A 27,399-nucleotide genomic window follows, 5' to 3' on the forward strand; every position below is an offset into this window, starting at 1 on the left:
CGATTCAGGAATGATGAGCAAGAAAGAAGCGAGTAGTGAACCGTGTCAACTTATGAACATGCAATTTGAGCCTGGTTCCTTTTGAGAGATTGAAATCAAAAACAGGCATTTGGTCTACTGGTCAATGTCATGTTATCTTGCTATCAGGCGTTAACTGGATTTATAAATTTATCAACGCAATAAGAAAATTAATAGATACAATTTGATAATGATGAGATACTAGTCTTACTTTCCTTGAAGGTTTAATGCAAATAAGCGTGAAATGACAAAAATTAACATCGCCATTTAAAAAATGTTGTTGTGATTCCGCGACAAGCCATTCAAAACAAGAATCCACTCTTTCCTTTTTAAATCTCGATGAACGACATTTCATTGTCGCTCGTATAACGTTGTTTGTTTGATAAGGATGTAACCTCTACTGGCTTCCATAAATCATGTTTCACTTCCTCATGTTGTGATCTATTTTAAACAGAGAATCCCAAATTTCTTGATGCATCGATGAGTGCATCTGGTATTACAGCTCAGCTCATTTCCGTCCTCGAAAAATTGGCAAGGGCCAAACTTTTATGGTGTGTTGCCCATCCCAGCTCTCCCGGGACCAGTTGCACTTAGTCCGCTCTTTTTTGGTCCGGGTTTTGGCTTCTTCTCATTTTTAAATTGCGATGCGTTTAAGCCTTTCTCTCCAGCAGAAGAACCCGCTTGAGTTTTGGCGTTCTTTGACTTGATTTTCGAATCTTTGTACTTATTCGCTGTTTTTACGAGATTCGCTGCAAGTTTCGCGACTTGTTTTACCGACTTCGCCTGTTTCTGTGCATCAGCGTCATCCTCATTGATAGTGCCCTCGTCTTTTCGTACAATATCACTCTTTTTTGCGCTTTTTTTCGCCTCCCCCGCTTCATTTTTAGATTCTTCGTTTGACTCTTCTTTCTCGTCATCGAGTGATTTTAGTACTTCTTTCGCCCTTGCAAGAATCGACTTTACCGTGTTTGGCTCCGAAACCTCGTAACTTGGCTCGTCGACTGGTGTTTCGATGCTTGCTTTTGGTAGAATCTGCTTCTTTTCGCCTGTAGCTGCAGCTGGAACAGTCTCCTGCATTTTCTTCGACGCATCGGTTTCTTTCATATCCATTGCCGGTGTCTCTTTCTGCTCCGTTCCGCTCGGTATCGACCTGATAAATCCAGCCGTCGTGCTCGCCGGTTGTGGCACCAACTCGGCAGTTGCCTTCTCGTCTGTTTTCACCGCTTTCTTCGCAGAGCTTTTTGATTTGCTGCTGCTGCTTCCAGACGCCTTTTTATTGGTTGATTTTGTTTCCTTCTCCTTCTCATCGTCACTGTCCGATGCTCCCTTTTTGTTGTTGCTGTTTTGTGCTGGCTTTGTCTGAAGTTCATTCAAATGCTTTTCGAGAAGACCCATCAGTTCCTTGGATGAAGTATCTAAACGAATTGAGAAAACTTGCTTATTACAACGATCAGTGTTTGTCACTGCCACAAGAAGTTGCTCAGTGAGGGGAAATTTGAAGGAAAGGCAAGTGGAGGTATTTAATCTTGAACCTTTTTGCCAAAAATGCTTGTGCTTGCGTTTAAATTTTTGCGTAGAATGAATTTTCCATTGCTTGGCATAACATAAACAAACCAATTTCAACTGACAATTTAAGAAGCTGTTTGGATGAAATCTCGTGATCAGGAGTCAAATGAGGAAAACTTCCTAACATTAGCTGTAAGGTGTGGCTTTATCCCTATTTGTCCCGCAGGAAGAGAGGAACACGCCTTTACGTAAAAAGTAAAGCAAAAACCTCACCCTTCAGTGAAATTGGTTTTAAGCTATAAATACTTATTGGTGAAATTTAATTGAAAAGTAAATGCTCTGTTGGTGAAATAAGATCACTCGAAATTGTGGGATATTGTGAGGGATCTCATTACATTTATTCGTACTTTTCCATTAGCTGCTACTACTGTAAAGAACGCCTACTGTAAATAAATGAATTATTATTATTGTATTACATTTAGCTGGTTCAAGTCGTAGAGCCAAATGGCACGGGCATAGTTTGTAAAAGGGTACATCCATTCGGATGCTCGACTCATGCACAAGCTTGTCAAGTGGGTAACACAAGTAAATTCGATGTTAGGAGACGAGCAGGAGCTAGGCTTGCGATTACTGAGTCACCCCCGTTTGCAAATGTGGAATAGTGGTTTAAAGTTGTAGTTAAAGAGAATAGCAGTTTCATGTTATTGCGCATGTTTTTTGGCTGCATTGACGGTTGGCGGGGGATAACTCATTCGCTGGAAAGAAACCAAGTTTGCCACTCGAGCCACGTCACGCCACTTGAAAGGAATACCAATTAAGAATTCTCACCAGCAAGGAGTTTGTTTTCAACAGTTGCGTCTACATCATCGTCCACGTCAATTGTCTTTGCCCCTAGTTGCAATATAAGTAAAAGAAGGTGAGATGTTTGTAAAATGCATTTTACGGAGAGGTAATGGATTTTCCAACATATTTGTTCATAAACCTATATGAAATAGCTCTTTAAGCTATGGGCATAGACCTAAAGGCCACAATAAACCCAATTTTTTGTGTAAGAAACATTGTGTATTAAACTCAAGTATCTCTTTAAAGCGAACCAGACGTAAGCAATAATTTAAGGAGTTTTAACTTTTACAGTGTTCTTTAATCATTTGTAAAATAAAAAACTTTCCAAAATCTATTTTGTTGGTTGGTACATTTCGCTTGATTTTCATAGTTTTAACTCCTTACAATTGTAGTTATTCTGAATAAATGACTGCCAATTTTTCTAAGCGGCGTTAAGAAATATTGGAAAATAATTTTACTTTTTGTCCGAACTCAAGAAACCAAGCTAAAAATTCATAGGACATTTTCTTTAAAAAATGAGCGTTTCCTTAATAAGAACTAAACTTGTTCTTGCAATTTCCTTTGAAAGAAGTAGATTTGCAGAGACAGCGAAAGACAGAAGTTGAACAATAGTTTTGTTGTTGAGCCCATAGATTTGGACATACCCTTTGTCGAAGAGGATCTGCATGCATAGTTCAGTAGTAAGTACAGTAAATTTCCTGGGCACACAGTTTTTTTATCTTCCAACTCGTCAGAGGTTGCTTTAACTATACACGAGCTTTGACCGTCGCACTTCTTTTTCAGGTTTGCTTTTGCCGAGGGCCCGTTATCGCACTCCATCTCTTGCATCCCTGTTGGACAGTATTTTGAGTTTGCTCTCCTGCCCCAGAATGCATCAGTGATGTCTATTCTCCAGCCTGCTTTGCACTCTAGGAGGGACTCCTCGGAATCACACAAGACGACGCCTTTGGAGTCTGGAATGCATGTGTAATTAACGACAAGATACTTGTTCACCCCAGGACAATGGTGAGTTCCATTTTTCTGTAGATACCTGTAACGCGATAAGAAGCAATTGCACATTTTGGTTGTGAGAAACCCAAAAGGTTATAAGAAAACCAACTTAAAATGTAAGTCTTCAAAGTCAAACTATTTTCGAATTATTCTTATTGGTTCCAACCAGCTCAGCGCCCCCGTACTAACGGCTTTAAGAACAAAACAAAAAGCAACTTACTGGTGCCTAGCTTGCAGTGTGCATCCTGGTTTGCCTTCGCAGTAGCTACGAACCAGATCAATCGTTTCTTCTGCTCCTTCGCAGTCGGTGACAGGATCACCGTCGTCTGATGGACACACCTTGTCGGAAACTCTTCCCCAGAATGCGTGTGTTATAGCAATATTAGAGCCATCCCGACATGCAATTGCTCGTTTCATCCCTGTGCAGATTGTTATGGCCTTGCCTAAGGAATAAGCATCCGACGTGATTACCTGTAAGCTACATTTTTACTACGGAGAGATGCATTATATCTGGGGCTTTTTAGATAATGTCTCAAGCTTCTTTTGAGTGATAATAGAATCATCTGGTCAGTGTTGTAGTTGTAATGAAAATATGATGATAAAGCTTACTTTTTCTGCTTCTTTTTGTTTGCAACAAAAAAATTTCTTCGATAAGAATTAAACCTATGTTCCTCTATGATTTTCTAAAACCCTTATGAACTGAACGGAAAATTATCGAGAAAACACCAGAAACAAACAAAAGTACTAAACATTACAGTTATTTAGTGAACATATTTATGTGCAATTCTCATTTTTACGAACATCAAAAACATTTCAGATGTTCTTACCAGCAGTGACATCCATTTGAAGCGGCGAGTTTCTGCCAAAATCATACCCTTTTGAAATGAAATATTCGTGTGATTAAGCAATAGTTTCATCGTAAACAGAAAGCAGCTAAATTTAGATCAGGAACTGGTTTCAGAGTAAGATTCAGTGCTTCAGTAAGTGACTTTGAAGGAGGAAGTAAAGTTGCAATTACAGCATCACATTCAAGGCTCTTGTGCAACTGGCATGCTTGGCGACTTTATTTTTAAAACCGGCCTAATATCGTACTGCATGAAAAAGCAAAAGACGATCAATTTCTCAAGATAACAGCCGTTTAGCATGACGGCTGCGCAGAGCCTTTAGAGAAGAGATTAAGGAAAAAGGATCATAAGTGCGTCAATTGTCATATATTTTCTCGGGGGGGGGGGGGATGGTTACTAAGCCTAATTTTAGACGGGGATGTGCCATTTTGGATAAAAAGACTGGACTCATAACCCCGCACATGTCTGAAAAATGTGACCTATGATTCCGCAAACATGATGAAAACTATACCCATAATTCCGCAAAGCAAATAACATTTTTTAATCACAACAAAATCATCAAACATTTTAGCATATCCTTTGATCCAAAAATTTTAATATTACACATGTTTCATACTTTCATTTCTAACTGGCCTTTTATTTTATCAATGCCTAATCTCCCTTCTAATAATTTTGCAATATTTTCCCAAACGCATAGTTCCGCACATATTTCAAAAACTGATATCGATAATTCCGCATTTTTCAGAAAAAAAGGTACCCCTAAATAATGGCACTTCCCCGTACCTTCAAACATGTTAAGGTACTCCCCGAGTATATGTTGCGCTGTGCGCAATTGTTTAATTTTAATCTTGAAGGAATTTGCAAATCACCGGGCACTAACCTGCTGCGTTTGTCAATGAAACCAGGCAAATGATCAAGTTGCAGATGGCGCTTTGAAGAAACATTTTCAAGACCTAAAAATAAACGCATTTAGGCCTATTACTGAAAACAACTTCTGTTTTCAAAAATGTCATATTGGATCGATCGCGATTTGTTTAGATTACACAACGCTTCTCTGTAATAAATAAAAGACTTTCATGCTAATTTTGACAAACACCTCAATAGCATCTGATCAAAATGTCATACTTTATGTCTCAATAATAGAGATGTTTTCACTCATAACTCAATACACACTGTAAAAACCAGATAATTTTTGCATTGAGGCTCGATGTTCTTTTTTTATGATTTGTTGCTCAGTTCCATTAATGTCGTTCTTACTTGAACATTAAATTTTCTACAACTGCAAAATCGCTTTTAATAACAGTTGTAACTGACATTTTAGTAGCACAGTTAATTAGCCGATAATATGTTTTTTTGTTAGCATTGGAGAAGATTCTTGGAGAAGATGCCCTTTTTTCTGCTTATTTTTCACCTGAGACTCTACAAAAATAAGGTTGTTTTTATTTTTGGCATGCCAAGCCTTGGTTGTCAGAGAAAGTGTTTTTTATGAAAAAGAGGGTGATAGAGAAGTTTTATGAATGTCCAAAATGGAATTGCGTTAATAACGTCCAAGAACTGCAACTTCAGAATGGATAATAACACATTGCTATACACTCATAAAGCAGTTTTTTCACAAAATCACCCAACAATAAAACTCACAAGATAACAAATTATACACACTCAAAAATTATTATATTAAATGAATAAGACGTTTTAGATTTTCAGCAAGCCTTTTTCTTTCATTCAGCATCTTTAAATCTAGACGCTCGCTAAAGTGCTCGGGGAAAAGTATTTCAAATTTTTGCGGCCAAAGCGATGAATGATCGTTGTGTTATATTCTATCCTGAAAACCCATAACCTGTTGACTGAATTCTAACAAAGATCGCGCCGTAACACTGTATCACTTTTTCAAAAGCTCGTATACGCAAGGCAATATGGCTTTTACTTACCTTTGGTCTCTCCTTTGCCCGGTTATTCATGCCTGGATGTTAATCTCGAAATTCGATTAACTCGAAAGACAACGATGCTGTGATGTAATGTATTTACGGGAAAATTCACGGAATACTCGCAAATCACAGCGCCATCGACATGCTGGAATTGCGGTGGAGACCACACTTGGCAGGTGCCGACTCACACGGTTATGAATCCCAATTGAACCGTGCAACCCTCATTATCGCCATCCAAGTCTCCAGATTCTAGTACAAAGTTGTTGCTTTTATATAAAAAACCAGCAAATATTGATTACTTGCAACAAAGCTTTGATTATCGTCGGGAACGTAAAATTTTTGCAGCGCTTTCGATTTTCTTGTTGGATTCGCCCCCAGCGCCGCGGTAGCCGTACCCAGAACCATTCGAATTCACTGCACACGTTTGCTGCCCGCACACATTGTCAGACTGTCGACGTTTCGGGACAATGCTTTCGAACAAAGTGCTTTCTTTGAAGAGGTTTGTAATTTCTGCAGTATTTCTTCGTATTATTGGCAGTAGAATGAATATTTTGTAACATTCTGTTCGTTAATGATGTTTCTCCGATCTTTGGAAAATGCTACTTGAGGTAACACGTTGCTTTTATGCTTTGGATAATTTTCTAAGATGTAGATGAAAACAGGTGTTTTTGCACCGTCTAAAAGGCTCTTTTGGAAACTTTTTTAATAAAGTTATTTCTGAACTTATATTTATATATATATTTATCATCATGGAAGGAGCTTTAAGTGCCTCTTCCTCTCTTTTTTTTATTGGTTGCCCATTTGACTTCCCTCAACCATCATATCGCTAATCGGACCAAATAAGATTGTTGATACTAATCTTTGGAGAGTTCTCGCAAAACTTAATCGCTCAAGAAAGTTACTATTATGCGATGCAGTTAGCAATGTATTGTTTTGGCTGGCAGCATTGTAACAATTTGCATGAATATAATTTCAATCGCATTAATATTTTCTACAAAACTCCAAAAGAAGAAGTTTGTTTGTTTAAATCATCAAGTTTTAAAATGGGTAAATCGGTATAATTAAACTTTTTGCACTCAAGTGTCCCCGTCGCAGAAATAAATTTGTTTTCCGACCGTATGTTACGCCGTAGTTGCGTTTTACTTTATTTTAAAGCTTATATTTGTAGTGTTTCCTGCATTTCACCAAAGAAGCATTAGATATCTCCTGTCTTAAAATGAAAAATGAATTTATTATTGCCTGGTGAAATTCGTTGCTACAACCAACATCAACCAAACCATTATATATTGTGAGATAACAGCACTTGCATTATGTGTGCCTTAAGCTTTTCGCAAACATTTCTTTAGTCGCAAGTTGTCCCTAGGCACTCTGGATTTTCCAATTAATATTAATCGCCAGGTGACTAACTTGTGGAATCGTCTGAGATAAGGCAGTCGTGTCGTAATAGCTCTCGCTGCGTTGTAAACTTGACATCGATAGAGAGATTCGGTTTTACCTTCATGCAAAATTTACACATTCATTAACGCCAGCACACTGATCCAAAGATTTCATATAGGTTTATTTAATCTAGGAGGGTAGTCACAATGAGGCTAATGCAGTTATCATTCGTCATTGATGGGGGAAATGTATATGTTATTTAAAAGTGAAAAGAAAACATACTTTTTTGTTTTTTGCGAAAAATGCAAAAATCATATGTCCTTGTTTCTATTGAAAGTTTCTCCTGATTTCTCGGCAGCCGAATACAGAGCTGCGTTTTTGATGTTTTTTACAACAGAATGTGAAGTTAGGGCCGACAAGTGTATTTCGAGTTTAGTCGTAGACGATAAATTCCACTTGTCTTTGTAGTAGGACGTGATGCTGTGCCAAGGTGGCCAATGAAATCAGGAGATTAGGAGCCAATGAAATCAGGAGACTCACTGCGCGCGCAAATGAACAAGAAGGCTGAAGTGAAGGTCGCCCTTCGAAGTTTTCGTGTAAAAAAAGGGTTTAAGCGTACTTACTGCTTCAGCTTTAACCAGGCACATTAAAGTCAAAACAAACGACCAGCCTTTTTTTGGTGCTACGTAAATAAAGTATAACGAGTTTTGTAACCTCTTGATCTATCAGTTGTCATTTCTACAATGTTTGCTATGTTTTTATGCATGAGAAGGTCATCCATAGTAGATACCATATCTTGTTTACAAATACCCGATCTCTTTCACCGGTATTAATTTCTCTGTTGAACTGTTATACGGAGCTTTAATATTACTCAATCGAAGAAAATCTGAAAAATAAAGAATATATCTTCAATTTTAGATGTGTCTGATGTTGTTTTCAAAACCTGGAAGAGATGTTTGGTAAGTTTTTTCAAAATATTTCATCGCTTAGTATTTCAGATAAATCAATATTTAAAGAGAGCACTAACTGAAATTTGAATGTTGATGGATCCCTTGAAATTCAATTGCTCGAAAGTTTTTCACCGTCATGTTATTGTTGAAGCTTACGATTATATGTATATCATTTTCTACTTTGAAAATGATTAACCCATTTCTGATAGGAATTAAAGCAGAAATTTTATAGAAAAATCGGTTTTATCTATGATCTTTCTTTTCTTTCAAAAAGAAAACAACGAAGTTTTGAGAATGGATGTGTAGAAACTCTACTAGAAGCTAGCTCGATGACGATATAGCACTAGTTAAGGCTGTTTGCTATATGTAGGCCTAGATTTTTTGTACTGTTATCAGACATTCTGATTAAATTATTAATCGAGTTGACGAGAACCTGACCCAGGTTATGGTTGGTTTGAAATGTGAAGGAGATATTTCAAAGTAGTTTCTGAGTAAGATACAGATTTTCCAGGATTAATATTAGCAAGTACCAAACATCCAAATATGATGTTAACTTGCTATTATTGTCAAAGAAAAGAAAGATTGAAGTCGATTAAGTAGATTGCTCCTATGAATAATTAAGAATATATTTGTAACATAAACTGACTCTTAACTTGATAGTTGCTGGAGATAGTGTTCGATGCTCTTAGTCTTTATTGCATCTCGTCTGGTGAAGTATTGTTCCAGCACAGTTTGCTTCTATTCATATATTTATATTAATACAGATATTATCAAGACGATGCTATCTCACCTTCGATGTTTAATTCTCTACTCCTTGTTAACCAATGTAAACTGCGGTGGTGAGTATGCTTAATTCATTTAGACTTGTTAGGAAATGGTTTGATTGGACAAAGGGCATTGATTCCATTGGCTCACTAAGGGCGTGTCAATCATACTGAGGTGGACGCCTACGACTGTTGATCACATTAGCTGGCTTGTATTGCGCGTTTTCCCCGTCTTTGAATAAATAAAGTCTGCTACCTCCAATTTCCTTGCCCACTTTGCGTGTGTCTGTGAAAAAGCATGCAAGAACCAAAACATGAAGATCTTTGAAGGCAATATTGAGCACGACGCGCATGGGTTCCAGGATAAAGATATTTGAATTGATTTAAAGATAGATCCATATAATCGTATTCGAGGTTGAGAGAGACTAGGCTAGATTATATTCAAAAGATAACTGTTGAAACTTTGTTAAGAACGATGGCTGTGTAGCTTTCAAGTTTGCAGAGCTGCTCAGTTGTAAAGACACTTCAGATTTATCTTTGATGAATCCCTTTTACTCACAGATCTTGACGGTTGGTCTTCTCTTGGCTGCTGGCGTGATCTTCCTGCTCGTGCAATCGCCGTTTTAGAAGGGCGGAGTAAATCTCTCACTGGGAACTGGAAGACGAGGCCGAATGCACTGCAGGCATGCGCAAATGCTGCAAAAAGTGAAAACTTAAAAGTCTTTGCTGTTCAAGATGGCGGGCAATGTTTTGGTGGGCCTTACGCCCAACTCTTTTATGATCAATACGGGCCCTCGAATTTGTGCAAAGGTTGGTTTATTTGAGATAAACGAAAATTTCCATTTCTTTAGATTATTGTTGCATCCCTTTTCTTTTATGATAATCCAACACCTAAAGTACATTATTCATTTCTGTAAACAAATGTTTTCAAAGAATTTTGAGATTTGAAGAAGAGTATTTTCAAAATTGACAACATGTTCGGTTGCATTTCAGGGGGCACTGGTGGTGTCTGGTCCAACAGCGTCTACGGGTAAGGATGATTTTATCATCACTTCTTGAAACATAAGTTAGTTGATATTTATTTGGCTGAAACATATAATGGCCTGTTCAAAATTAGGGTTAAATTTCGGATAAGTCCCTCATATCTTTAAAAACTTTAAGATACAATTGCATTATATGGCTTTTTTAATCAATTTCAAATTTGAAGTAGGTAACGATTTTGGATCTTGCGCAGTTTGTTTCATTGCTTTTGAACTGTTAAGATTCAAATCTATCAGATGACGATTCGAACCTTTTAAAATTAGATGGAAATTTTTTATTTTTTGTTTAGTCCTGTTGTCATTGCTCGTTCTAGGTCGGCGTCTTCTTATCGACGTGTTTTGCAATCGAAGGAAAATTCAAAGCCAATCAGTGAGTATTTGCTCGATTTCTCCATTTGTTACCCCTCCGAAGGAGACAGTCACCCTCAACCCTCGTCAATATTGCAGGGTAGTACCCTCACAATGTCATCTCAAATGAAGGGCTGCTAGAATTAGGGAATAATTCAAATTTAAATCGCTTAACCTACTAAAAATTGACTCCATGTGTTTAATAGTTGTTGCGAAACTTTCACTTCTGGAACTGTAACAACTTCGTTTGATAGATTTGTAACGTTATAGATTTGTAACAACTTCCTTGGTTTCCTCTTGCAGAATGCAGCAAGCCTCTAGATCTGGTTTTCCTTGTCGATGGTTCTGGTAAATCCACCAGTGAGAACAAGCTCCGTTGGACCGAGATGCTGCGATTCGTTGCCAGGGCGACCGAGATGTTCGACCCGGCTACTGCCCGGTTCGGTGTGATCTCTTATGGATCCAAGCCGAAGGTAATAGTAGACTTAGCGAAAAATCCTGAAGAAATCGCAATGAGGGACCAAATAATAGGATCGGATTTTCCAGGCGGACAAAGGACAGTCAATGATGCCTTAAAAGCCGCTTGGCAGGAGCAATTGAAACATTCTAAAGGGGACAGGAATAAAGTAATTGTTGCCATGACAACCAGTAATATGGACTATGGACCTTGGGGTTCATCACTGTTTTTGACGAACAGGGGGGTTCGTTTGCTTGCGTTCGGCATTGACAAAAAGCCCACTTACCGCTTTTTGGAATCAATTGCATCTGGGAGACACCCGGAAAATATTTACTCCCTGGATTCAGATCAAATGGATAAAACATTGCCCTTTCTCACTAAAGATATTTGCACTGGTATGTTTCGTTTCATTTTCCGTGTTTAGGGATTTCATTGCAAAGCAACGGGTTGCTCTTTTTTTACCTGTTTTTAGCATCAACCAATGACTACCTTGATGAAATAGGAATGCTGAAATGGCATGACGTTGATTGGTTGATTTCAAAGGTATTAGAACACAACTGCTTGTTACAGAAAGCTGTTACCTTCAAAGCTTAAACAGAAAGCTCTTACCTTCAAATTGTGGATGTGATTGCAAAAAAAGAATGATTTATATGAAATTGCAGCTGCCTTACTTAACATTTATGTTTCTTTTATTTTTCAAAAGCATATTGTCATTTTTCATAGCTAAAGAAAATTTAGGATTGAAATATATAAGCATCATAATTTATATTTTTCGTTTATATTGCAGGAGCCAAACGAAGTAGGGTAGAGACTGTGAGAAAAGACAAAGAAATTGACTTTATATCTAGTCGCGAGTTTGAAACTGTTGGGTCAGTTGTAGAGCGGCCAGCTAAGAAAAAATCGCTAAAGAGTGTGCCCGGGAGCGGTGAGCTAAATCAGACAAAATTGAACAATGAAAGAAATGAAACATCTTCTGCTTCATCAACACCGCAGGAGGACGACGCAAAGGACCTAGTCAGTCAATGGAATACGGGGAATTGGCGGGACAAAGAAGAGGAGGACACTCAGAAGAACACAACAACAGAAGGTGGGATGTTTAATAAGTCTCAAACTTGGTCGGGAAATTTTATGTATGAAGGGTCTTACCAAACTGCACGCGAAGATGTTAAAACGACAAAAACTGTAACTGATGATAACAAGGTGACGAACAATGAGACACAAAATGTCCAATCAAAGCCGTCACGAGTTATGGCAGTCAATAATTCGTCTTTGTCTGACGGCGACATTGTCGAGAAGCTTAAAGAGAGCGCAGTAGAGATGTTGAAGAAAAATGACAGCGGCAAGGCCTCTTTGGACCAGGCGTCAAATGCGCCTCTTCAAAATTTCGCCTGGACAGGGGATCCTGTGCTCAGGGAGAATGCGCAGGGAAGCAGTGAATGGAAGGGGAAAACGCTCGGATCAAATGAGAAATTGAATGTGAAATATGCTGGATCGGGGAATGGATATCTTATGGAGGAGGGACAAAGGAACTATGGAAATGTTTCAGCTGGACAGTTTAAAGAAGACAAGCACGTTAACAAAACAATCTTGGCGGAAAATAATAACCTGCGGCCTAATCCTGTTAGCTCCAAAGAAAATACCGAAAACTTTAGCATTAAAGGAAAAAAGTTACCGCTGACTGGGTTCACGGGTCATGCCAAGAACGGAATTAAATCTGCGTTCGACGACCACAATGCATTAGGGAAAGCGGAACAGCCGGAGATACAAATGAATGAAGGGCAAATGGTGACAACATTGCAGCAGCGTGATAGTGCTTTGAACCATACCATTCCGGAAATGACATCAAAATCGAATGCGACAGTTCAAAAGTCGAATAACGAAAGTAGGCCCGAGGTTGGTTTAAAAGAGCAAGCCGATTTGAAAGAAAACACGTCAAGCAATGACACTACTGTTACTAATAAAGATGAACATCTAGAGTTTCACGGCAGCGACAATGCAAAATCAGATGAAGATGACGATAAGAAAGTATTCGATGATATAGAAAAACAACGCCAATCTATAGGGGAGGACGATGAAGGATTTAATTCTAGCAGCTATATGGAGGAAGACCAGAAAGAGGCCACGTCAACAAAAAAAGGAGACGGCAATAGTCCAGAGGGAGAAGAAAAGCCGCTGAAAACAGAACCATGGGAGGATGATTACTCTCTTGAGGAGGATGAGCTGGCCACACAGCGTGCTTTGGACGAAAAAAGAAAGGAAATAGACATTCTCCTAAAGAAATTAGATGAAACCCGCAAACGCAGAAAGAAGCGCAAGGTACTGCATCGTATCAAGGGATTTGATGACGTAACTAGCGATGACGATAAAGATTTTGAGAGTTTTGAAAATATGGATGATGAGGGCCGTAAAGATGGAGAAAAGTCGGAGAGCACAAGAGGTGAGCAAGAATTTGAAAAAACTGACCAGACTAACATTGACAATTTTAATGATAAATCAAAGGAAGGTAGTTTGGTGGGAGAGAAAGGTAACTCGAAATCTTTGAAGGATTGGCTTCTCAGTAAGTCAAACTCACTTGTCAAACAGCATCCTAAAGACACTAATTCGCTAATACGTAGATGAATTGTCAAGCTCGTCTCATTAGTAATAAAATAATAGGTGACTAATAATATTTCAAATGAACTTGTAATTGTTTCTCTACTTGCAGTTTTGCAATGGCATGAAATGACTGTTTAGATTTTTAATGGATATTTCTTTGAAAATTTTCTTGATAAACACACGCTTGTTAGCACTGAAAATTCCTCTCTTAAGAAACCTAAAACTGAGCAGGGATTTTCTTGGTTAATAGTTGGTCGTGCTGGCCATTTACCATTTACAAAAGAAGCTCACAAGTAGATTCAAAGAATGACGATTTTACCAATTATGCAATATTACTAACCTTTGAGACCAGTATTTATTTTGGTCAAAATGCCCAGCAAGAAAGGCTTGCCGCCCTTACAAGATGGTCACTTTGTAAAGGACACCGTTTTATAAAGATGGTCGCTTTTTCATGGTGATTGCTTTATATAAGTGGTTGCCTTCACAGAGACGTCGTCTTTAAGCAATGTGACTATGATGGATGCTATAATTATCTGTTGTATCAAATGCAATTAGCTGTAAATCTCCCGAAAAATGTTTGTATTCCGTATTGTATATCAATGTAACGTTGATACTGACTGGCACATAAGTATTAAGGACTTTCTAAACATCCTGACTTCTTTCTAACAGGTAAACACCACAAACATTACAGACAGAAAATCAAGTACAACAGACCGATTGCACGTCACGTCTTGACAAAACACGCTAAAAAGCCTTTCAGGGCCATACCAACAAAAAAGGCAATGCTTTTGCTTGATAAGCTGTACAATACTCAAAGCAAGGCTAACCTGACTGTGAAATATGACATTTTTGACCCTATATATTCTTCAAATGGTAGGCAACAAATGACACGGGACAGCTACAAGACGTCTAAGAGTACGCCGAATAGAAAGGGGTTAACTGGTCTTGGGCGTGGCACCACATCCGGAAAGGTAGCTGCGGAAAGACAGCCGTCAGACAAACAACAAATGTTTCTTAGGCACACGATTGCTAACAACACGATTCTTTTTAAGACTGGACGGACGCAGAAGTCAGTTGAAGGTAAACGCAACAAAGTCTCTTCACGAAACAAAACAAAGTCACGAGGTAGTGATAAACAGAGTCATCATTTCGAAACAAAGAATAGTCAAAATGAATTGTATCAAAAAAAATTCTCTGAGGCCAGCAGAGAATCAGGATGGAAAGCAAACCCATTGGAGAACACTCCGTTAGTCAAAATGAAGACCCAGCGTTCTGTTGTTGGTCGTAAGAAATTGAAACCTGTCAACAAATTAAGTGCCCAGCCACAAAATATCATAGGTCCAAAAAGTGCAACATTACAAGAAGCTATTGCTCCACTTAGTGCTGTGCGCCAGAGAAGGCCCAAAACTGCAGTGGAAGAAAACGCTGTGAAACGAGATGAGACAAGATGGGCCTTGAGGAATCGTGTTGCAGCTAATGCGAATAAAGATTCAGGGGAGAACAGCTTCAATTTGTCAAATTTTCAGTTCACTTTTTTATCCAAAATTGATAGCGGAAATTATTCGATCTACAGGGTTTCAAATCACAAAATACTTGTCAATCTACAAAGTACAACAGGGAAGCAAGAATCATTTTACGGCAAGAGTGTGTCACGAATAAGCCGTGTAGGGAATGGTAAGTCGTCGGGAAAAAGCAGTGACAACTTAGCACTAAATTTGGCAATGGCGCCGAAACCTGGAAATGCAAAACGGAGAAGCAAGGGCTCTTCTTCTCGAAACAATGCCGAGATTTCTTTTTCTACTGGCAACGTTAAGCTGACAAATGATACAAGGTTTGTTGACAATATGGATTACTTCCAAAGTTCACTGGAAACAGAGCAAGGCTCTACCAGATCTGTTCATCGCTTTAAGCCAAGGCGAAAGAAAGCGAGAAAGAGCAAAGCTGCTAAGAAGCACATTAATAGGAATGCTCACTACAACGCCACGACAGAGAGACTAGACAACATAAACAGAACGAGGTTTGACCTTTACGACAATCGGCTTGCACACGTTGACAAACCGATAAGTTACTTTGTTAAAGACGCTAGATACCGCGATCCGGACCGACTTATTGTAACAGAAAATAATGATCCGATAACGGACTCAAGAATGGTTAAATTATTTGTCAATTCAGGTGATGAAAACTCATTGATGCCGGCTGGATCGAATGGCCTGAGCCGTTTTGAAGGAGGAACAGCCAAAAGCATGAAGGTTGTGGCTGGAAAAGATGAGGACTTTTCTGATTGGAATAAAGATGTAAATGCGTATTCAAAAGCACAAGGGAGCAAGGATGATCAAATGAGGCAAGGTTTGAATGGTACTGTGAAAAGTGTAGCCCATAAACACGATGCACTTCCAGAAGAGGGCCTAATGAAAAATGGCATCAGAAAAATAGTTGAAACCAGCAACGCAAATGAGAAAACAGATAGCAAGGAAACGATTGATAAGAAAACAGCAACGAAAAGTGAGGAAAATAGGCCAGCTGTAAATGCAAGTCTAAATTTGGGAAATACGGTAAACCCAGTCAAGGTACAAAAGCCCGAAAGGGGTAATAAAATTTTGGCTGTGACAACCGCGAGGCCTTCAAAGGCATCTGTTATTGAGGAAAAGCAGTTGAGGCAGCACAGCGCAACACAGAAAATCCATGCTAGTAATGACGACAAAGATGTATGGGTATTCAAGCCTGATTCAGTGCAAAAAGAACAGAGCTCTGAAAGACAACACAACGAAGACAAGGGGACTAAAAGCGAAACACTGCAAAGGAATTCAAGCATTGTAGGAAATCATGCAACAGCATTGAAAGCAAAGCTGGAAAGTAACCATGCAACTGAAGAAAGCAATGCTGTAGAGGAGAAAGATGAAGCTGTAATTTCACAGCTAGGACAGGCTGTTGGTGAGTCCTCATTTTTATCTGAAGTTTGTCTTTGAGATGTCTTTGATTCTACAATATTATTTAAATTGAACAATAACTTCCTTTTTCAGACAATGAAATCTGGTTGTTTTGTGAATCATTTCAGTTTGTTTTATTTACCACGATGTTTTTCAACACGCGGATATCCCAGCAGTTGTCAATGATATTTTCCTAATCGTTTTGGCCTTTGTAAAAAAACTAGAATCCCACTATTGTTTTAATCATGTTCTGCTTCCTTCTGGAATTCGAATAAGCCTCAAGAGAAGGTAATGAGGGAGTCGGCTTACTCAAAAGCCTGGTCCTGATTCAAAGTTTCTGCTTATTCAAGAGCCTTGGCTCAAAAGCAATAGACAGATACTTCAGGGGTCTTATTCTGCTTGCAATAGATATTGACCAATCAGTAAGTTTGATTCCATTCACACGCTTATTATTGGTTTAATATTGATTGAAAGATGGCTTAAGCTACTTCTATATATCTGTCGATTGCCTTATATCGAAGCCCTTGGATAAATCCAATCATAAGGATAGTCTCCTTTCTATGCTCGCAGGATGCACTCGCCCAGTCAAGGTGTTATTCTTGATCGATGTGTCAGATGCTATTGGAACTGGACCCACGAGACAAAGAAAATGGAACCACATGAAACGGTTTCTGCGTTCTGTCAATGATAGAGTAACACACAGTGGCACCATGGGATACATTGTGTTTGATACTGAGCCGCGATTTTTGCATCATTTAGAGCCATGTGACGAGAAAACAGAATATTTTGTCACCAATGGCGAATGTCTTTGTGACCATCGTGCGCCCTCGTACGTACAGGGAAGGTCCTCCTGTAGTACGCATGCGCCCACAGCAGATGAGAATGTAGAGGACTGGGGCAAACAAGGCCCTCGAACAGCCAAAGCTTTACAGCTGGCGCAGCGCTACTTCCAAGATCCAATGTTTGGGGATTCAAAGAAGCTTGTCGTTCTCATTACACATCAGGCATCGACAGATGATGTATCAGCCGCGGAAAGAAGCCTAAAGGATGATTCTATCAGCCTCGTTGACATTGAAATTGGCGAGCGACATAACATCAAAAAGAGATCAAACACCTTTGATGATGTAATTCCAAGAGATCACCAAATGGAAGTATCTTTTTATAAACTCGACAAAGCCATTGAGAATATATTCATGAAAATCTGTAAAGAGAAAGACCCTACAAAATCGCGAAGGTCGCGAATATACGCGACTGTGAAGCGGCATAGCAAGTGGTGGTGAGGCTGGTCTTTTTCTGAAGGAGTAATCGTTAATCACGAGAAGGCGAAAGGAGAGTGGCACTTGCTATGAGATGCCGAAATCCTATTGAAGGTGGGATCCAGACGTTATGTTGAATGAATGAGTTGAGATGCAAAATCCTACTGATTGATGAAGTTGGGACGCAAAATCGCACTAATGACGACTGACGAGGGTCGATTATACCTGATCCTTGTCTAGGAATGTCAGTTCCTAAGGCGACCAGCCTTCGCAGCCAACATTTTAGACCGGCTGATTTACCGTGATTATGAGGTAAAAGGCTTATAATGAATAATATCATAAATCATCGCATGAAAGTTACGTATCAAACAAGTTAACGACAGTGTATAAATAGTTATAAACGTTTGAATATGTTTCTTAGAATCCCTATTAATATCTGTTGTCGTTCTTATTGCGGGCAAAAGTCCTTGCCGAATTTATTTGCTTTGGTTGCTGTAATGTTGTTGATGTTTGTTAATCAGAATATTTCTCAGTGTCCTAAACTGGAGTTATGCAAATAGCCTGTTTGAAAATATGGGAGATTGCGATGAAACATGTGAAGTTGTGAAGCATATGAAATGAGGTAAAACAAATTGAGTGGATTCATACAAAGCTAAAAGATAGAAAGTCTGTCAGTATTTCTAGTGATTTTTCGTCTTTTGAGAATCATGATTAAAACTGGAGTTTGGAATTGAGCGCTTAAACATATGGGGATCTTAACTAGCGCTTTCAATTTATTCAAATTCCTTTCTTGCTAATTACTTTGTCTGCATTATTATTAGCCTTTGCTTTCGCATTTTAAAGATTTTTTCAAATAGGCAGAATAAACAGCGCTGGCTTGGCTTTGACAAAGTGTAGCATTAAGGCGTGCATATCAGAGCTTTGACATTAAAATGTGACCGAATGTTTTTGACGGGAATCGACAACATGCTTCCTTCAAACGTTTGACATAAAGCATTGAGTTTGGCGCTTGCTGTCGACAAACAGCTCTGTTTGAATTGGATGTCAACAGCTTTATATTCATTTTTACCCCCTCCCCCTTTTTGTCAACATTTTTACCCCCTCCACCACCACAAAAACAACGCTGAAAAAGAATTAACTTTTTTCCGTTTTACTTCATCGGTGACTGATTAAGCAGCGTTAATCGAAGGAGTAATCGAGATTATCTGGGTAAGTTTCCATAAATTTGAACTATTTAGAAAAAAATTAATATCAGTTTTGATCTTCCATAGAGAAATTCACGCCTGCCTTTGCAGTCATTCTATGACCTTCCTATTAAGACCCTCATACTTTGCTGTATCACATTAAAGGGGCCTAGTCTGATGACTGAAAAGGGTTTTTGGCATAAGTCTCCATTAAGTATTATGTAACTACCACAGACAAACACTTTTTTGCATTTACTACCATTTTCGCAAAAATTTGGCTCGCTGAATTTGATTTATGTTCTACTCTCTGTGAGGAGCCACATCTTCGGCTTTTGAATTTGTCGGCAGCTCCTAACTTAAATAATGACCTCACTACAGTACGTTCACCACGTACACACTAGGGCATGTAAATTGCTACAATTGCCTAGCAACCGCAGACAAACCGCGTCGCGCCGCAGGCAAATTTGTACTTTCACTAAGCGGTCTTTATATATCATTACTAAATTGCAAGTCTTCATTAACAGTAGCACGGTGATTGTGGATTCGAGAGTCATGCAATTAACGATGTACGCTTGTTTTGTGTTTCTTGGTTCCCTCCTCTACACTCAAGCACTGCTGGTCGACGACTTTGGTAATTTAGAAAGTCAATTTTTTCATTATCTTTAGCTTTCTTTCAATATTCATATCTTGTTAGCTTGTCTTAAATAAAATTGTTTGCTTTCTACAGGAAAGATAAAGGATACATGAAAGATGAAGGATATATTTGTTAGCTTTTGCTTCAAAGACTCACAAGTTGGGGCTATGTAATCAACTTCCCTTTTTATATTGATTCTTACCTTAAACAACCACGTTATTACAAGCAACCAACTCATCGTAAACAAAAATACCTCGATATTTATATTTTTGCAGAAAACCTCAATGGTGAATGAAAACAAATGCTCGTGATTTCTCCACAGAGTTTTGAACAAAAAGGAGTAGATACACCTTGAACCTTAAAATCTTATTCAAAGTTGAAAATGGAAATGTTTTGTGTTACTGAATCCTTTTTTCTTTGCTTTCAATGAATAAACTAAAACAGAGTTTCGAACTTTGCCCGATTGAATATCAACATTATTTCTTTGAATGCAGAAGTGCAGCAATGCCTTGCGGCAAATAATCCCTCGGTACTTGCAGTTCTCAAAGGCACCAACACTTTCATGTTTTTAACCATAGAACATCTTTGCAAATAGAATCGTTTGCATCTTGGGAAGGATCTCTTCGCTCAGTTTCAATAGATATGTTGATGATTAGATTAAGTACGATGTTGTTGTTGTTGTCGAGTTTGTCAACATGTGTGTGGTAAAGACATTGTCGATAAACTACCACTCATCCTTCAAAAAAAGAATGTGCACAAAGTTTAAACCAAGCATGTTTTTGATTTAATTTGTTATAAATGACGCCATGTTTCCTTTTCCCGCGCCGTTTGTCTATGCCTTGGCAAAATGTGAGTAGTTTCTTAACAATTCAAAACTTCAGACCATTCGCACGCGGACTATACCTGTTTCATGTCAGATATCTTTAAAAGGGGAATGGGGTTAATAGATGGTAGCACAGACCTTTTTTTAGTTTGCCGGGATCTTGTGTCATAACCTGTATTTAGCGTCAGGCTGAAGCGACTTTGCAGTTCCGTAAAAGAAACTTCACCATTTCTTTCAACCATGGCTTTTTTATGATTTCTCTTCTAAATAACGTAATAATAAGTCGCCAAGCGATTCTCGAGGCACACTAAGTTATTCTTGTTCAAGATAGTTACGCTACTCCAACTATCCGCAATCGGCTATCAGTACTTTAAGGTCCTTAATAGAAGGAGGGTTCGCTTATTATTTTCTTGATTTTTTTCTGATCCCCCACCCCGGAGCTTAATTAGACCCCCCTCCCCGTTTATTGATTTTTATATGCAGTCATTCATATCCCTTATTTCATTTGTCCTTTGATCTTGCAGGTGTGAAATTTCTGTAAAGTTTCTCTTAAATGAAGAGGTTGCATTGTACAAAAGTTTTAACATAGAGAAGTAGTGACATCCCAAAAAGATTTACATAGGCCTGACTGATGTACACAATGATAATTAGCCTGCTCATTTTAGTAATACAACAATACATTATTACATGGTGATAATTGTCATTTTGGTATGGATTGTATTCAGAAGAAAACCTCATTTGATCAAAAAAGAATCATCACGTGATTTTCAGACTATTAATTCTTTATTTATTCTATTCGCTTACGCTTATTTATTCTTTGAAAGATTTCTGACCCCCCCCCCCCAACTATCAAGACCCCCCCTTCTATTAAGGACCTTAGAGTATCATGCAACAGTCTTCCAGATTCATCTCCTAGGCGGCACCTCATGGAAACCTTCAGCTCTACTTTCGTTTTAGCGGAGAAATGCTTTGTCTACCAAACAACGGCGCTAAGAAAGAGAATCAGAAAAATCAACTTAGAAAAGAAGAAAAGTGCCCACAAATAATACCATCAACAAACAAACATACAACCTTTTTTAAAATGTTCTTTGAAACAAGAGAAACGAATCTTTTAACAGGTTTTTAAAGTGAGAACAACGAACATCAAGAGCCAGGACCTCGGGTACAACTTGAGATTAAAACAAGAAATAGATTATCCCATTCGTTAATTGAACTTTTCATTCGGTCCGGCCTTGGGGTTCTAAACCCCAAATGCCCCCTCCTTTCGATGTTCCTGCAAGCAGCTGGACGATAAACATATTTATCGTCCCTCTTAGAAATCGAGCTAAAAAACTTTTGCTGCGGAACGACTTTTGTTGTTGACGAAATATTTTAGTTCAAACATGTTTGATATTTTTTAGTTGTAGAAGATCAAAAGGAAATCGTCTTATGTGTTCAGGAATAACAATCGCCTTGGATTTTTGTTACTAATATTTTCAGAGAGAAGGAAACAGAGGGCAGATGGCGGGCAAAAAGTATTAATAATCAAGCTAGAACATGTATTCCAATTTAGAATAAAGTAGAAAGAAACCAGTAACTTTTCTAACTGAGTTTGATATGGCTCGTTCACAAAATCTGCTTTATGGAACATGTGGCACAAACGACATTTGGTTTGTGTGATGTTGTTTTCACGCTATGTAACTATGCATATATGTATCATGCTCCATGGCTATTTCTCATTTCAAGGTACATTTGTGTTAACAGTTCCCATCATAATTTGTTTGCAGGTTTCTTTTAGACGCAATCTAGATAAAAATCTTCAATAATTAAGTCGATAAACGACGCGTATTGGGCTAAGCGATTTCAATAACTTCTAGATATAAAGACCTAGTTACGTGGGTTTTGTGGCGTTTAGCCCGTTCTTGTTTTAATGTAATGTCCCAAAAAGCCACTTTTGTGTTACAAGTAAGCTGGCTATCATCACCGATTCAATACACGAAATTCAAACATAGGATGTAAGATTTTTAGCTACAATCTTGGCACTATAAAATTACAAACAATGTTCTGATAGGCGCAAAAAATCATTTTTCTCTGCAAGAAACATTATGCCAAACTTTACCCACAAATACTACCAGGCAATTAGACATGGCTCCAATGACATCTAATCTCGATATTCAATTAACTTTGAGGGGTGCTACAGACCAAATCCCAGACAAATCTGTTCATTGCGCCAATGTGCATTTGGAGGTAGCGAGTTAGCCTAGACTGTGGTTTAGATAAAGCATCTCTTCTTCCCATTAACTGCCCATTATTGATTAAAGAAAATTGGATTTATAAACACAGCACATGAACAAATTCCAAACAATTCTTCTGCTAATTGCTGCCCAGCGATTAGTCCGCCACCAACAGATTATTTATCTAAAATGATCTTATGTAAATGTTTTAACAAAAAATCTGTATTTGAGAATAAATTGAAAAAAATTTCCAATGGCTAAAATACAGCTAAGCTGATTTGACAAGGTTAACACTTCATAAATAAGTACTTTTCTAAACCACTTAAAGCAATTTTAACACTATTCAGGAATTTTAAATCAAAACTAGTAGACAAAATTGTTTCTGATGAGACTATTTTATGTTGCTCATCCCACCCCAACTTTTGAAGTTGCATCGGAGAATGTTGCAGACTCAACCACGGTAGGTAATTTACTAAAAATATTACATTTCTGAAAGATTTTTATCCTTAGAATGTAATTTTTTGTTTACTTTTTTAGCTCGAACTGGAAATCTTTCTCTACTTCTCTCTAAACACCTTCTGAAAACTCGGAGTCCTTATGATTATTTCTTAGTAAAACGGCTGTTCCAGCCTTAACTTTTAGCGATTGAAAAAAAGATTTTAAAAAATACTTTTCTTAAGTTTTTTCTTCGTGTTTTAGAAACAAGCCCCTTGTTCGTCAGCAGAGAAGCAAAGATCGAGAAAAGAATAAGAAAAGGTTTGAATTATTCAACGGTGATGTTGAAACAGCATCGTTTAAATGAACTTGAAGAGCCCGTTTATTGTTGCCAAGGAGCAAATTGTTCCATAAAGATATCTTTCATCTTTGGCGAGAATCGTACAGACTTTCTTTTATAAGAATACAATCTATATATAATCTGTAAAAAGAATATAAAGTCACTGAAATTTAAGAATAATTTAAGAATATTGCAAGGCACAAGCTTCCCCAAGAATTAAATTTTTGGTTAATTTTGGTTTTTTGAAAGCAAAAGTATCTTGAAAGTCTTTGAGATAGAAGTATCTGGCCCTGGAGTCATTGGAAATTTAAAATCAACCCGGTTATACCTTGTGTCGCTTAAGAGTAATTTAAGAATAATCTTGGGCTTAAAAAAAATTGATGATAATGTGCCTCAGCAAATACTTAGGTATTTTTATACAAAAGTGTGTATTGCTTATCTGAAATTCCCTTGAATTTGTCGATGTTCTCATTTCGTATGCTACTTTTAATAGTAGAGATTTCAATGTTTCTGGATAAAGTGTTTCAATTTGTGCTTAAAAACTAACTTGTGAACTAGCCTTAGTTTGATGAAACATTTTTTGTACATTAAACAAGACTAGAAATAATAAATGAATGTCTGCCCTGAGCTTTGTTAGTCTTATACGAAGTGTCTGCTATTTTCAATTTGCTAATTTTTCTTACGGCTTTCTTCCATCAAAAGAGGAGGTAGAGTGCAACGACAATGGAGAAGCCAACTGTGGCTACTTTGTCAAATGGAACCTGTGCAAAGTTTATAAGCAGTTTTTGAGAAGAAAATGTCGCAAAAGTTGCGGGATGTGCGGTAAGTATCCAGCCACATTTTTCAACTCATCGCCAAACAGATGCCTCAAAGTAGTGGTATTGGTAGTTTAAAGCAAAGTTAAAAAGTATCTCAAAATTTTCTGTTCGCCCTTCTTAACATAGGATAAACACTGGTCCCGATTTTATGTGTTGTTTCTTCTATATCGGAAGGCTAGATTATCTAGAGAGCCTAGCCTAGATCTTCCCTTAGTTATTTGCTGTTAACAATAATGGAATCCAATGATATTGTCTCATGAAGACTCCTTAGCAAATCGCGACATTTGAGTCGACGAAATTTATAAGCCTGGGTCGAACAAGCTGGCTTAGGCACAAAAATACATACAAAGTAATTGGATTTGATAATCTTTTAAAGTGTATGTAATTGGCAAATATACTTTTTAGGACATGAAAATTGTGCTTACTCTCTTTACGGTTGTTGTTGGGATAGAAAGACTCCAGCAACTGGTCCCAACGGAATAGGGTGTCCAAGTGAGTATCGTATTCCTTTAAGATTTTATTGTCTTTCATTGTCTTTTTATGAAAAATGGCGTCTTTGGAAGCCGCGGGGCATTGTAGAGCACGGATTTAAGCATTTTACTCCTGTTCATATCATTGTATATGTATGGAAAAACAACTGGCACATAAATCTTTTGATGCCCTCTACAACACAGCAAATGAGAATTGAAAATCAGTGTGACAATTTCTCAAGGGTATTGCGACTTAACGGGAACAAACGCATTCATATATTCTTGCGTTTTGTTTGCAAGATGCCAAATGAAAATATTTGCTAAAAGCCTAGACCAATGCGCTTTCGATTTTAAGAAGCAAGACACCTCGGTTAAACTTTATAGTGGATAGAATTTTTCGACCAAGCAGCAACATCGAACATTACTTGAGAAACCTAACGCCCATATGGCTGAGGTTCCAAATTTCATGCACTTTATTCCCCGTTTTCTGCAGGAAACTGCCACAACAGGCTTGGCACTCACAGATGTACCCTGCTCAAAATACTTGGCGGTTGTTACAGGTTCCAGGAGCTTATGTTCGACAAATGTTACGGAGTGTGTTTTTGTGACTGGGGTAAGTAAGCATGAAGGTTATTGTTATCATTCAGATAAACCCATTTTTATGTGAAAACGTCTAGAAGAATCATAAGCAAAAGAGACATTGGAGCATTTCGGGCTCAACTCGGGCAATTCTACAGTATGTCGATTTAGCAGCTATATTTGAGCAAGATCCATACTAACCCCTAAATGTTTTGCCTCCGCTACACGCTTTTCTATTAGGACATTCCCCTGTATAAAATCGCAAGAGTGTTTGTTCTATTACAGGCGGAGAACAAAATTAGTCTTGTACTGACCGAGGAAGTTGGCCTCAAATTTCAAATAGAACGGTTAAAGAGAACTTCTGGGCATTTTTGCAGAGAAACGAAACTTGCAAAAGAGGGGAACAATAGACTAACTAGGAACAATAAAATCTCAGCTTTCACATGCATGGGACGTGAGGAAATGAAAAAATGCCTGGGTCATTCAATTTTTTGAAATTGGGCTCCGCTGTCAGAAAATTGTTCACCTGGGACAGTATTCACCGTGCTTGTCACACAGAGCTGTTTATGAGGACATTCTCTTTTTAGTAGACATCCCTCTCTTCAAATGATAAGAAAAAAATATGCAAGTAATTCTTAGTTTCAAGCCTTGATACTTAAGGAAACATAACACTTTGTACAGAAAATACCTTTGTTGTTTATGACATAACCAAGAAGAATTGTCTTCCATCACCAGTAGAAAACACGTTCACAACAGACTGTCCAGAAAGCAAGTATGGATGTTGCTGGGATGGATTCTCTCCAGCCGATGAGAACCAAGAAACCTGTCCAAGTATGTTATTGTTTCTTTCATTCATTTCAAATATAAAACACCTTTCCTGGATGATTCTTAACTGGTCTGAGAATATTCCGAGAGCTCTCTATTCTGAAATGCACCCAACAGAATTATCTTATTATACCCCTATGAGCGCCTACAGCAAAATATTGAAAACCATCATCCAAATGTGCAACCCTTGTGAAAATTATCTTCATATTCAAACCTTGAGCTCAATGCTAGCTTGAATTCAAAAGAAAAATCCCATTTTTTCGTAACAAAGTAGGGTTTGCTTTAACGGAACTTAACGGTATATAAAGGCTATAGCCCCCCAGATATTCCTTTGAGTTGTCTGCCTTAATGTAATGAAGTTCTTGCGGAAGTTTTTACTCTGTTTTAGAACTAAAATGAATCACCAAAACTGATGCCCATTTCTTTTTAAGTTTGCAGGGATTATCTGCCAAAGAGAATATGCGAGGAATTCCGCACTCTTTGTGGAGCATATGGCTATCTCAGTGGATGGCAGATGCGAAAAGCATGCGCGAAAACCTGCGGGATTTGCACGAATTTCAACCAACTTTCTTTGTCAAGGTACACTGAGGCATTAGTGAAAACTTCTTGACTCTTGTTTCCATTTTTGATTTAGAGTCTAGGGCATAAAGAATTAAAATTTTTTTCCAGTGGCGGTCACTTGGACAAATATTTTGGGGGCCAAGCCTATTGTTTTGATAAGATGACGTCACATTTTCACATTGTTTGGGAACAAAAGACCATTGTCCTTGGAAATATTGTGGGCGAGCGGTCCCCTCCCACTTCGCCCCTAGGTGTCCGCCACTGGTTATTTCATCATAATAAAAGCCAAGTACATTGTGACAAGAGCAAAAGAAATGACTGCTGAATTGTGAAATTATGAAGTCGCTTCAATTCAAAACTTAATACTTAATATGATTACGAATTTTGATATTATTACATAATTGTTTCCTTAATCCAAGGTTGCAGGGTTAATACCGAGTCTTAATGAATATTAACGGTAATATCTACCAACAATTGATCCATATTTTATATGCAAGATTTTGTTCAAATAAACATTATAGTTTTCATATAATATGTGACTGACATCCATAAAAGAAGTAATTGACATGATTCTTGTAAGAATTTTGCGTCTGCTTTTAGTGTCATATTTAGGAAAAGAAATGTATTTTTGTCAGGGCAGCTGAGCAATTTCCACCAGATATTGGATAATCAGTTT

The 27,399-nt window shown here is 38.0% G+C and overlaps 3 protein-coding genes across 6 annotated transcripts; 2 read left to right on the forward strand and 1 right to left on the reverse strand.

Annotated features, from left to right (window-relative positions):
- Nucleotides 1-108: 108 nt before the first annotated feature.
- LOC135683777 (uncharacterized) lies at nt 109-6,308 on the reverse strand. The gene is made up of 7 exons (XM_089109136.1): nt 6,131-6,308; nt 5,083-5,155; nt 4,185-4,232; nt 3,578-3,800; nt 3,012-3,397; nt 2,353-2,415; nt 109-1,433 (listed from the first exon to the last, which is right to left on the reverse strand). Exons 1-7 carry the CDS (start codon nt 6,158-6,160, stop codon nt 565-567), a joined length of 1,692 nt encoding a protein of 563 aa, XP_088965262.1. The 5' UTR covers nt 6,161-6,308; the 3' UTR covers nt 109-564.
- A 51-nt stretch (nt 6,309-6,359) lies between these two features.
- On the forward strand, nt 6,360-19,594 carry LOC135683775 (uncharacterized). 3 transcript variants are annotated; one of them, XM_065199127.2, is made up of 10 exons: nt 6,360-6,626; nt 8,423-8,463; nt 9,219-9,293; nt 9,780-10,028; nt 10,212-10,248; nt 10,573-10,628; nt 10,910-11,458; nt 11,851-13,500; nt 14,328-16,589; nt 17,156-19,594. In XM_065199127.2, the coding sequence occupies exons 2-10, from the start codon at nt 8,457-8,459 to the stop codon at nt 17,863-17,865; spliced, it is 5,595 nt and encodes a 1,864-aa protein (XP_065055199.2). In that variant the 5' UTR covers nt 6,360-6,626; nt 8,423-8,456; the 3' UTR covers nt 17,866-19,594. The 3 variants fall into 3 exon arrangements, with proteins under 3 accessions (XP_065055199.2, XP_065055201.2, XP_065055200.2); XM_065199129.2 differs by having other exon boundaries at nt 6,375-6,626; nt 15,831-16,589; XM_065199128.2 differs by lacking the exon at nt 6,360-6,626 and adding an exon at nt 6,668-6,735.
- LOC135683789 (uncharacterized) lies at nt 19,389-27,280 on the forward strand. Of its 2 annotated transcripts, none has more exons than XM_065199140.2 (7): nt 19,389-19,656; nt 23,395-23,451; nt 24,173-24,292; nt 24,694-24,780; nt 25,252-25,371; nt 26,073-26,168; nt 26,594-27,280. In XM_065199140.2, exons 1-7 carry the CDS (start codon nt 19,389-19,391, stop codon nt 26,770-26,772), a joined length of 927 nt encoding a protein of 308 aa, XP_065055212.2. In that variant the 3' UTR covers nt 26,773-27,280. The 2 variants fall into 2 exon arrangements, with proteins under 2 accessions (XP_065055212.2, XP_065055213.2); XM_065199141.2 differs by having other exon boundaries at nt 26,076-26,168.
- The last annotated feature ends 119 nt before the right edge of the window (nt 27,281-27,399 follow it).

The sequence above is a fragment of the Rhopilema esculentum genome, chromosome 7, assembly GCF_057945365.1.
Source record: "Rhopilema esculentum isolate cy_ngs chromosome 7, ASM5794536v1, whole genome shotgun sequence".
NCBI classification, from domain to species: domain Eukaryota; kingdom Metazoa; phylum Cnidaria; class Scyphozoa; order Rhizostomeae; family Rhizostomatidae; genus Rhopilema; species Rhopilema esculentum.